The sequence below is a fragment of the Plectropomus leopardus genome, chromosome 9 (assembly GCF_026936395.1).
Source record: "Plectropomus leopardus strain MGB_pleo_1.0 chromosome 9, ASM2693639v1, whole genome shotgun sequence".
Taxonomy (NCBI): Eukaryota; Metazoa; Chordata; class Actinopteri; order Perciformes; family Serranidae; genus Plectropomus; species Plectropomus leopardus.
In genome coordinates this window covers 31,961,868-31,974,080 of record NC_142184.1, presented here as the reverse complement: position 1 = coordinate 31,974,080, position 12,213 = coordinate 31,961,868, and the positions used below count along the sequence as shown (strand labels likewise).

The window sequence follows — 12,213 nt, the reverse complement described above, 5'->3', positions numbered from 1 at the left end:
GGCTATGTCAAAAAAAGGTATTCTACAGAGCAAAAAGATGCAGTATGTTAAATTACTGGATACCCTGTCAAAAAAGTAATGTAATTATTTTAATTACTTCATCAAAGTAATGTCATTTATTACATAATGATTTCTTTGCTGGCAAATATTTTAAACTGGGCAATAACGCTAAAAACATTTTTTAGCGTTATTGCATTTTTTAAATCATGTAGTATGCAAAAAAGGTATTCCTGCAGAGCAAAAAGATGCAACATAATTGTCATGTCATATTATATTCTATATATTCAGATGTACCCCCCCCCCCACCACCACCACCACCACCACCACAATTTTTTAATAGTAACTGTTATTTAATAACATTTTTTCCACAGTTACTGGTTACAATAATATTTTTGTTATTTTATCAAATTATTACATTTAACTAGTTTCTTCCCAATACTGCTACAGCACGAAGTAAAAACAAAGCAAACATGAGACGGTCTTCACTTTTCTACATTAAATAACCTTTAACCATTGAGATTTGGGATTTATTTTTAATAATTGAGTATTCCAGATTTTTCTTTTTCATAGAAAAACTTTATGTTGTTTTATTTTGACGATAACGCGACAAAACCGGAAGTTCTTTTACTCACGTGCACTGTGTGTGTCGTCGCAGAATAATGACGTCACGTGGCGCTTGAGTTCAGTTACTTCCCCAGCGTGAGATTTGTTTGTTTCTGTAAAGATGAAACATATTTTTGTGTTGTTTTTGCTTCGCTCAGTGGCTCCACTCAACGTGTGTACTAATATGAAGGTTAGTTACATGTTTGTTGTCGCCACAGTGCATCTTTAGCAGCCTGCTGGAGGCTAGCAGCTAAGATAACTAAAGAGCACATCGATGCTAGGAGGCTTCGCCGTTACTGCATCGAAATGTTGCAGTAACTTTTATCTGCCTGCTGTTGGTACATTTAACCTAAAAACGGAATGTCGGCGCGGAGTATCAGGCAATTTAGAACAGCAGCTTGACAAAAAAACGGTAATACTGTCAGGCGGTTTAGTAAATAGACCTTTTTCGCAGCAGACATTGCATAGTTGAAAAAGCATAAGTGGAAATATTAGAAAATTTTCCCCCCAAAATGAAATAAACTTCTGGAAAACTAGATTTAAAAATCGAATAATTTATATTATGTATAAAAAATACAATAAATACTTTCCCCCCCACACTTTTTATGGTCTTTTTTACGTTGAGTTTTGTTTTATCTTTTCTGGCAAATTCTCAGCTAACTTTATTGTACCATTTTCACTGAGTTTTAGCTACATTTTGGGTCATGTTTTGTTAAGTTGTTCGTTGCCTTCTCCTCATGCTCTTGAAAGAAATTTAACTAAATGACTCCTTCCCTTCCTTCTTCCTTCCCTTTCTTGTAGTAAGTAATTAAGATGATCGGGGCAAAAAACAAAACACCACTGGTAAGGTGTAAGGCAGAAAATAGCACCGTTACCACAGAGAGGAGTGTCAACCTTCAGACATGATGCAGTTTGTGTTCTTGATGTTTGACCAAACTGTTTTAGGACGTACAATTACGTTTTTAGTTTTCCTGCAAAGACCAGGTAGTGACCATGTCAAAAATTGGCAACGTCAAAGCAGGTGAAATTTGTAAGTTGTCAAAATAAAAGAAAGACTAGCTGAAAAGTAATAGGGATTTATAACCTAAAAAAAAATGGCTGGGGATGCACAATATTGGATTTTTGGCCAATAACCGATACCTATAATAATACATCAGTTTTTATCACCACCTAATTGTAGTGATCATCATCTCTTCTGTGGTGGAATTAAAATTTTATTATATATGCCCTAATCATGAATGCTCACCTGCAGATGGAGACATGAAACACATTGCTTTTCGATGTATTTAACATTCATTCATCGTGATCCCTTTGTCAGTATAAAGACATTTATTGGTTTGTGATATCATCAGAAATGTTGGCTGAAACCGCTATTTCATTTTAAAGTCAATATCTGCCGATACCAATGATGTGCCGATATTATTGTGAATCCCTATAAATGGCAGTTGAGCTTTACAGATTTAATCTCAAAGTAAAAAATTGTATTATTTTACCTATAAGAATATATTAATTACAGTTTATTCTATAGTACTTGAGTTTCCTTTTTCTTACTTCTGCATCTGTTGTTTGTCTCTCTGCACCCTCTCACAGTGACCCCTGCTGTCATGCCTCCAGTCATGGCTCAGATCAGTGATCCAAAGATCGCATTTGCCTACCTGCGCCCGGCCTGTGTCCTCCTCACCCGAGAACCCACCGTGACCAACGTGGAGACGCTGAGCGCCCAGTTAAAAGACGTCAACGATGTCACACTGCAGCAGCTCCAGGAGTACATCCTCTTCCCTCTTCGCTTCGTCCTTAAAGTCCCTGGGCCCAAGAAGGACAAACTGGTGCAGGCAGTGGCTGAGGCCATGAGCCACGTCCTGGAGAACACTTGTGTCCAGAGCTGGGAGACCCTCCGTGACCTCCTCTCAGAGCTCTGCCTCTGCCTGTGCTCTCCAGCCGATCCTGGAAAACCTGCAGACACATCCGAGGAGCTGAAATCGGCTGTGCTGAGGTGCCTGGACTCACTGCTTCACGCTGCTTATGGCGATATAGTCTTCAAGCTCTTTGAGCCGATGATGCTGCCCGGGTTGGGAGCTGCCGTTTCGCTGCTGCTGGCTTTAGCAGAGAAGGAGAAGTCTCGAGACGTACAGGCAGCAGCGTTGAAGTGCCTTCAGGCTTTGACTCTGCAGTGTGACTGCACTCAGGAGCATGTAGTCCCATCTTCAGAGGAGAGATGTGCTATAGGCAGCACCATGGCTTCATTCCTACCTGGCATCACTGTGGCTGTAGCCAGGGTCATCACAGGAGATCTGAGACAAGGCCACGCAGTCACAGTCAGCGCCATCAAGGTAATATATCTCTGTGTTTGAATATTTGCCCCTTTGAGCTCTAGAGAGTTGTGGTGAACATTTCTCACCATTTGATTAATTGATTTATCAAGAAGATAATCTACAGATAAATAAATAAATAATGAAAACCCCTAATTATCATCTAGAAATGCACATATTTATGTCTGTTATTTACTGACCATAAAATAGTAAACAAAATGGCTTTTACAAGTCGCCGAGAGTCAAGGTGACGTCTACATTTTGCTTTTTTTGGTCTGAACACAAAGTTCAACACTTTAAAATGTTCAATTCTCAATAATAATACAGAGGAAGCAGTGAATTGAGCTAAAACAAATGAATGTTTGGAGTTTTAAATGAATAAATCTGAAATAATTAATTGATTCAGCACTTCACCTTCAAAATGACCATTTGTTCATCAGTTACTCACTGTGTGATACTGCTGCTCTTTCACTCCAGCAAAACTATATCAAAACATCTATTCACACACTCTCACACAACTCCTGCAGTATAATCCAAGTCTCTTTTATCCAGTTGTAAAACACGTCAACAAAAACGGTCTCATGCATATGTGAGTAGCGGGCCTGGGTATGCTCAGGTCGTGCTACTTCTAGGCGTAAATGTGTAGTTATGTTTTAGTAGAAAATCATGTGTTAAGGATGTGCTGAGCATATACACTGGATAAATGAGACTTGAATTATACCGCACTAGCTGTGTTAGAGTTTGTAAATGGATATAGTTTAGATACGGTTTTGCTGCTGTGTAACCTCCCTTTACTTCAGTTCATGAACAATGTCGGCCTTTTTTGGATTCTGCATTCTCATTGGAGGCATGCAAGAAAAACAAAATTTCTTCACAAATTCAAAGGTAACCTGTGGTGAATAACTGATATAAAACCGGTTCTTTTGTGGGTGAATATTTCTTCAAATTTTCTGCTCATCATCACACCATATATTAGAAATATACTGTATATTGTTTAATAAAACAGGGCAGTGAGTGTGCCTTGAGAGGCAGTATACTGCTTAAAAGGCTTTTCCTCTGACACATACAGTATTTAAAGCAAAACATAGTATTCAATTTAATTCAATTTATTGAATGTAATTCTTCATATGTGTCTACAAAAAACATCCTTGTATCATTTTATTTAAACCTTTGTGTGTTTCATTTCTGAGTTTAAATTGTTTGGATAAATAAACAGTCCTGGTAGTAATTTGAACACTGAAAGATGCATGAAAATAAAAAAGGTGTACCTAGCCAAATTTACAGAGTATATAGATCTGTATATAGATTTGTATTTTCGCCATACAACTGAAACTCTAATAGAATAGGATGAAAGTTCGTAGGCGCAAGGTGATGGCAAATTAACGACATAGATGAGCGCAAAGAAAACAGTTCTGCCCATGTTTGGCCCAAAGTGAATGCGATGATTAATCTTTGCCACGCAATCGTCACTTTTCACTCTTATTGTCACTCAGGTGTGGTCGAGGACCGTGGGGCTTGTCATGGAAGACTCCCAGCTTCAGTCCAGTGAGGCTGTGAAGACCCCGTCACCAGAGCTGGGGAGAATCGCCCAGCTGATGGTGCATCGGACAGCAGAGTGGGTGAAGAGCACGGCGGGGAAACTGTCTGTGCTCCTGAAGAAGATCATCTCCTGCACATCGGCTCACCAACACTGGAGGGTCAGACTGGAGCTGGTGGAGCTGGACGACCACCTGCTGGCCAGGTGCAGCCAGTCACTGGGAGAGTGTGTTGGGCTGCTACTGGAGGCTCTGGTCGGGGCAGTCAATGATGAGGAGCCCAGAGTCACACAGAGGTTAAATCTGACTTTTTTGTGAAGAAAAATGATATTAAAGGCCAGATTACCTGATAAGATGTAAAATGAACCCTGTCCTCTCCTGTAGGTGTGAAGCTGTTCTCAAGGAGGTCTCACAGAGGAATCAGAGCTGTAGCAGCAGTGATAAAAACAGCAGCGGTGCTCAGACTTTCACTGACGTGCTCTCAGAGAATCTCCACTCTCTGGCCACCTCCCTGCCCAGACTGATGAGGACCTCTGACGACAAAAAGAAGCTGTTTGTCCTCAACGTGTTTCTGGGTTATTTAAAAGTCCTGGGGCCGCTGGTCTCTGTGGTACTGAACTCAGCTGCACATCTCGAGAGGATTTCCAAAGCCTTGATGCAGGTAATGTCACCGTGTCAGATCAGTGGTTTTAACCACATCTGTTTTCTTGTGCTGTGTTCAGATGCCTCTCCCAAGCTATTTTTCCCCATGCTTTTTTAAAAAAGCATGGAGAAAAAAAGACCAACTTAGCAAGACATGTTCAACTGATAGTAAGAAATTAAAAGGTGAAAATTGAATGAAAAGAAAATTACCTGAAAAAAAGAACTATTAGAAAATAATCACAAAATAGGGGAAGATGCCCGAAAAACTACATTCATAATCAGTATAACTTTATAATTAAAAATTACACATATTTTTTTCAATTTTCTGCACTTTTCACAGGTCATTTTCTTGTTTGTTTTTGGTTTTTACTTTTCTTTTTTTGCTTATTTTCAGGTAATTGTCTTGTAACTTTTGTTTTTTAAAATGCCTAATTTTTGGAATTTTTCCCCCTTTATTATAATATCTAATAAGCCCCCACAGTCGCCTTTTAAAAGTTTCCGTGTGTGTTTTCTATCAAATTAAGTCAAGTAAATCAGAATGATTAAAAATTAAGAAACAATATCAGGAACAAATTTTACTGTTTAGCTGTAAAATAAGCACATTTACAACCCGGCTGCTGGGTGGTGCTGGTGCTTCGTTTTGGCCCGACTGTTTTCAACATGGCGGCTTGGTCACAACGTTTCTCATTTTAACAGCAAACAGTATACTAAAATATGTTTCTGAATCCATTTGAGGTGAGAAATAGGCAATGCAATAACAGAATCTTGATTCATCTGATCAGCACTGTCTAGTTTCAGTTGTTTTCGCTCAATGCTTTTCGCTTGAAAATGCCACTAGAAGCAGAACAGGATAATAAGCCAGAAGGTAATTTTTAAAAACGGTTCCAGCTACAGCTGTTAATCACAAATAATTAAAAGCACAACAAATTGTCGTGTGTGCCCACAGGTGCTGGAGCTGGATGTGATGGATGTTCGCATTGTGGAGGAAAGGAGTTTCGCTGCTCCCTTAGAGACGAATTCAGGCTCGCCTGATTCTTTCACTGCTCACATACAGAGGAAGCATTTCCTCTACTTCACAGATGACAAGATCTACTCTGTGCTCACGGAGATCTGTCGAACATTAGGTATGAGCGCTGTTTGATATGAACTGAAGGGATAGACTGTATCAAAATCATCTGCAGTAAATTTATTATTCTTCTGCAGACATAAGTTCTTGACTTTAGTCTCAAATAGGGCCCGCTTTAATATTACACAAACTCGTATCACTCTGCGCACAAAAATTATTATACATTAATATGATTTTTTACTTCCACTGTGTTAATTTTTACCCAACATCAGTCCTAATCAGAAATATAAAAAATTCATTCATTTTCAGAATTTTAACCAGTTAAATGGCATTTTTTTTGTCATGATGCCACTATGATTTTAGATGAAAAAAACAAAAAAAACAAAAAGTGATTTATTTTAAGTATAATACATACAAAATAGATTTTTTGTTTTTGTTTTTTAATGATCACTGCCTGAGATATGTCAGTAATTTGCAGCAACACTGATTGTGACAGTGTTCCTAGTGGGAATAACGTACCATGTGCCAAATATGGTATAAAAAAAAAGACGTCATCATGGAAAATACTAAAATGACTAATTCTGAGGCAATAGACTGGAATGACTGAATGCTGTGGTATCAAAAATTGCAGTCTAAATGGCTTTCAGTGTCGCATGTCTTGCGTTTAACAGTATGAATGTAACAATATTGTTTACACAGTGTATTTTATTGTAGGAGCTGAGCTGGAATTTCCAAGATTAAACAAAAATACACTAACTTGCCAACATTTATGCCATATGCATATACACAGCCAACATTATCAAGAAATGAAGAATGGAAACCTGTAAAATGCGCCAAATAGTCCCTAAGGGTTAGAAAGGAGTTGGCCACATATTTTGTTTAAAGATTTACATTTGACATTTTCTTTGACACCCCCCCAAAAGATATAACAAGTAACTTTCCCTCTGTCTGTCTTCAGGTTACTATGGCAACATTTACCTACTGACAGATCACTTTCTGGATCTGTACCAACAGTCGTCAGCGTACAGAAAGCAGGCTGCCATGGTGCTAAATGAGATTGTCAGGGGTGCCGCAGGCATCGCCGTGGCAACAAAGGGTCAGGGTTTGGACAGTCGAGTTCGGGGACACTCTGCCACCCAGGAAGACCTTAAAGTGGCAGTGGTCTCCATAATGGAGGAGTACACCAGTCTGAACAACTGGCACTTGATTACTGTCAGTGAGGAGACGGACAGAGACCGGCAGGACCAGCAGGTGAGGACAGTTTCAGCCCTTCAGCTTTGATATTTTGTCCTGAATAAGGATTTGACTTTGTTACAGTTTAATATTGGTTTGGTTTCATTTCACATGACAAAACTTTAACTTTTGATTTTCACTTTTTATTGAATAATTTAAGGTATAGTCCTGCATTTTCTGAAATAGGCTTTTTGAAACCACTTTTGTGTCTGTAGCAAGCAGCAACCTGCAGGGCTGACAAATACCAACAAAGCCAAAAAGTGCAGTTCCTCTAATGGCCACCTGAGGCTGGCTTCAAGTACACGTCAATCCCTGTAGACAGCCATGCTAAAATGCCAAATTTACAGCAGAAATAAACATGTTTCATTGCTAATTCACCCGTTCATTGATTACAGTTTAAAGCCTGTTTTCCCCTTGCAGGAATTTGCATTAATAGTAGTAGTATTCCAATTAGCATAAGTAGTATCTATAAGGTTAACCATTTAGCAACGAAAACAAAGCTGCACATTGAGATAAGGAAAAAAACGTCAGTCAACATCACATAATATTTTATAAATGTATTTAATTCAAGATTTTCTTAGTCAAAGATGAAATGTCAAAGATTTGATGTGTTGAGTGTGATTTGCCGTGCCCGTCCCATTGATTTCAATAAAGGCAGCTCCATATTCTGGCACCGATGCAAAATTCGAACCACTCTAGGTGGATGTTGTTACTTTTAGATAGAGCCAGGTTAGCTGTTTCCCTGTTTCTGGTCTTTATGCTAAGCTAAGCTAACTGGTTGCTTGCTGAAGCTCCATATTTACCATAGAGACATGAGAATGGTATAAATCTTCTCATCTAACTCTGGTCAAGAAAGAAAATAAGTGCATTTCCCAAAACCTCAGCTGCTCCTTTAATGTCCCTGAAGGTTTATAATTGGATTTCCTTACAGGCTATGAATATTGCATCATTATCTGCTAAATTAACTGATCAGCAAACTCTCTGCGAATGATCATCACCAGTAATAGATGATCCAGCTCTTTGTAAAACGATTTTCTGATGAATGAGGAAGTGGTACTTTGATTTAAAAATTTTACATCTCATTTTGTATTCTGTGAACATTTTCTAATCAAGGCTCCTGTGTTCAGCTCATAATGCACAACTCTTTCTGCATTTAAACTCGATCACAGTCACATCACTTAATTCCAAACAAAGAAACATACCCACACTGCGCTCACATCACGGCCTTGGACTGACCGCTGTCTGCTCTTCTGCCTCGACAGACTGAGCAGAGGGTTCCAGGGTTTTAAGTAACTGCTCTAAAACTTTCCAGGCTGGACTATTGAGCTGACAGGCAGAGAAAATATCTCAGAGCCTCCAAGCAGCACAGAACTTAAAACACTGGCAGAGCTGTGTTAGTTTGTAGATAAACTTTCAGTGTCTCTTTGTCAGCTAAAATGTGTGCCCAGAGGCACACCGTGAAATAAAAAAGGATTCCAAGCACAGAAATCTACAGTAGATAGAGGGAAGGTTTAGCCACTGTAGAGACGTTGGTCCTCCCTCGAGTCAAAGTAGTTACATTCATAAAAGGAATGTGGCATAAATACCAACATGGTATACACGCTCAGTCTCACCTGTGTATCAGTGTTGACAGTGATCGTTATATAGGAAAAGGGCATACAGCCAGTGTTGTTACTCTCTGTATGGATCCAGCAGGGGAGCACGTTGCTACTGATGGCGGATGTGAGCTACAATCATTGTGTAAAGGTTTAGGGTTTTATGAGTTTTGGACATGAGCAGCCATTACTGATTTTTTTTTTTTTTACAGTATATTGCATTAAGTGTTGGGATGTGGTGATATTTCTTAGTTGTGGAGTTTTTTTTCTTTTTCTTTTTTTAAGTAAACATAGCCTGTAGAGTTTTTTTTGTTAAATCAAAGCTACACTGCATGAGTTTTAAAAACAGCTTTTTAATTTTTTTTCTTCATTTTTTGTCAAAGGTTCCCTGTAGAGTTTTTTTTTAATTTTTTGTCAAATTCAAGCTACCCTGTACAGTTTTGTTGTTTGTTTGTTTGTTTGTTTGTTTTGTCAATTACTTGTATGAATTAAAGGTACCATTTTGAGGGTTTGGGGGGTCAAAGGTATCCTGTAGTTTTTTTGCCAAATTAAGCTACCTTAAAGAGTTCAGTTTTTGTCAAATTAAAGGTACTCAGTAGATTTATTTTTGTTAAATTAAAGGTGCCCTTTGGAGTTTTTGTTGATCAAACGTACCCTGTAGAGATTTTTGGTCAAATTAAAGCTGCCTTGAGGAGTTTATTTTTTGTTAATCTAAAGGTACCAAGTAGAGGGTTTTTTTGTTGGTGCAATGTAGAGGTTTTGTTTTTCATTTTTTAAAGGTACCATGTAGATTTTTGGGGGGTTAAAGCAAAGGTTCCTTAAAGATTTAAATCTGTCTTGTTAAATTAATGGTGCACTGTATAGTTTGTTGTTGTCAAATGAAAGGTTCCCTGAGAGTGTTTTTTTTTCTTCATTAGGTTAAAGATAAATTAACAGTATCACGTTACTTTGTAAAAGTTAAGGTACTATGAAAAATGTCTTTAGTAAAATTAAATGTACTCTGTGAAGTTTGTTTCAGTTTACTTTTAAACTGAGCTTTATTTTCTCATACAAGCACTGATATGAAATTCAGTCTTATTTCTGGTTCCCTCTCCACTTTTCCTCAACTTTGTTGTTTTTCCTCCTCATAAAAATAATATGTCCACATGTACAATCAGGCATAAATGCAGCTGTCTGCTCATGTGTCAAAATGTAAATGTATCATCTGTATATTAACCCTTTAATGTGTATAAAGTACAACACTGTAGAACTGTGTGAGACAAACTGTATGATGGATGATAATGACATTTGTCTTTTGTCTGTCTGTAGCTGCTCAGCTCCTCCAGGCTCCTCTCCATATCCAACAGTAATAATAGCAACACTCAAGCAAACTCTCTCCAAGTGATTCCTTCTTCTTTTGGCACCACATCTTCCTCACCGTCCACCTCCACAATCCACCAGCTCAACAGCAACATCTGGCAGCTGTGTATCCAGCTCGAGGGCATCGCCTGCTTTGCTCAGGCGCTGGGGCCGGACTTTCGGCCCATTTTGATGACATCGCTGTACCCCGTACTGGAGAAAGCCGGAGAGGAGACGTTGCTGGTCAGCCAGACAGCGCTGGGCTCTATGTGGGACATCAGTAAGGCCTGTGGTTACCCGTCTCTCAAGGAGCTGATCAATGAGAACTCTGACTACCTGCTCAATGACATTTCACTGAACCTGCAGAGACTCAGCCAGCATCCACAGGTAACATTGGCACATTGTGGCATTTTGTTAGAATGTACAGTAGCACCCGAAAATGAGGAAAATTAAGAACTAACAAAATAGAGCCAACAGTTTTTAAGACAATTTCAGAAAGCAAGAGATGTGTACAGAAAAAAAAAATCACTAATCTGAGGCAGTAGGATCTTATCACCATTTTAAAGTAGAAATATAACAAAAAATTTTAAGAAAATGTTGTGCATTTAATAGATTTTATCACAATATGTTCAGACTGTGCATGTGCAGATATGGGCGGGGACAGTTTGACAATTTATCAGTTTTATTTTTGTTAAACAGATCAATCACTTAGTCAATAAAAAAATGTTATAAGTTCTCAGAGCCCAAAGTGACATCTTAAAATAGCATGTTTTGTTCAACCAAAAGTCCAAAACACAAAGATTTAATTTACCAAGAAGTGAATATTTGGATTTATTTTTTATTTTGATAAATGACTTTAATAACTAATCAGCTATCACAACTCTTGGTCATTAAAGGACCAGAATGAAGGATTTAGTGATGTCTAGCAGTGAGGTTACAGATTGCAACCAACTGAATACCTCTCTGCTCTCTCCTCCCTCTCACTGATTTTTTACCAACATCAGTCCTACCCATAAATATCACGTTTTCATTAATTTACAGAATTTTAACCCATTACACTCCGTGTTTTTGTCATGATGACACTTTTTGTAGAGGGGAAGAAATAAATTATTTTCTATATACTACATACAAAGTAGACTTTTTTGATTATCACAGCCTGATTGATTGCACCGAGTGGAAATAGCATGTATTTTCTCCATATGCCAAATATGGTGAAAATTATGTCATCAGGTAGAAAATAGTAAAAATGAGAAATTTCAAAGCAAAAGCCCAGAATGACACCAAGAAGTGCATATTTTTTATGCTTTGATGGCTGTGGGATAAAAAAATTGCAATTTTTGCACTAATCAGTATGAATGTGACAATTGTTTTTACACAGTGTATTTAAGACTTATTGTAGGAGCTGAACTAGAGATGAAAAGATTAACAGTCCCTAAGGGTTAAATACAGAGCAGAATGATCAGATTTAGTATCTTAGGGCATGTTTTGTGACACAGTTACAGTCATTTTTAACTCTTAAGATGAATGTTTTGTATGTTGCCATCCATTTTTTGCTGACTACCTCAGAGGTTTCACATCTGAATGCAATAATCTGAGGAATCGTCTGTTGTCTGTCCACCGGCCTGCACTGCCTAGGCACCTTTACCTCTTTTTAGCTCAGTGAGACTGGCTGCTGTCACACTGCTATACTCAAAGTATACACAATTTTTTTAACAACACTTTATTTCATCTCTGGGTGTGAGGAATTTATCAAGTCATTCCAAAGTCAAAGCCAAACGTCACATGAGATCCCAAGTTATTGGTGTTAAAAGTTGAGTCTGATTGTGTCAAGTCAAGCCTGAAGTCACCAGATTCATGACTCAAGTTCAACTCTGGTCCAAGTCACGAGTCCA

The 12,213-nt window shown here is 38.3% G+C and overlaps 1 protein-coding gene across 1 annotated transcript in view; it reads left to right on the top strand.

The window, feature by feature from the left end:
- Positions 1–647: 647 nt before the first annotated feature.
- The window catches only part of tti1 (TELO2 interacting protein 1), a 31,352-nt gene continuing 19,786 nt past the window's right edge, over positions 648–12,213 (top strand). Inside the window, exons 1-7 of the mRNA XM_042491944.2 lie at positions 648–793; positions 2,194–2,933; positions 4,406–4,743; positions 4,832–5,108; positions 6,036–6,213; positions 7,114–7,406; positions 10,292–10,708. Of these exons, the coding sequence (XP_042347878.2) occupies positions 2,208–2,933; positions 4,406–4,743; positions 4,832–5,108; positions 6,036–6,213; positions 7,114–7,406; positions 10,292–10,708 (2,229 nt within the window). The 5' untranslated portion in view covers positions 648–793; positions 2,194–2,207. The remainder of the gene's footprint in view (positions 794–2,193; positions 2,934–4,405; positions 4,744–4,831; positions 5,109–6,035; positions 6,214–7,113; positions 7,407–10,291; positions 10,709–12,213) is intronic.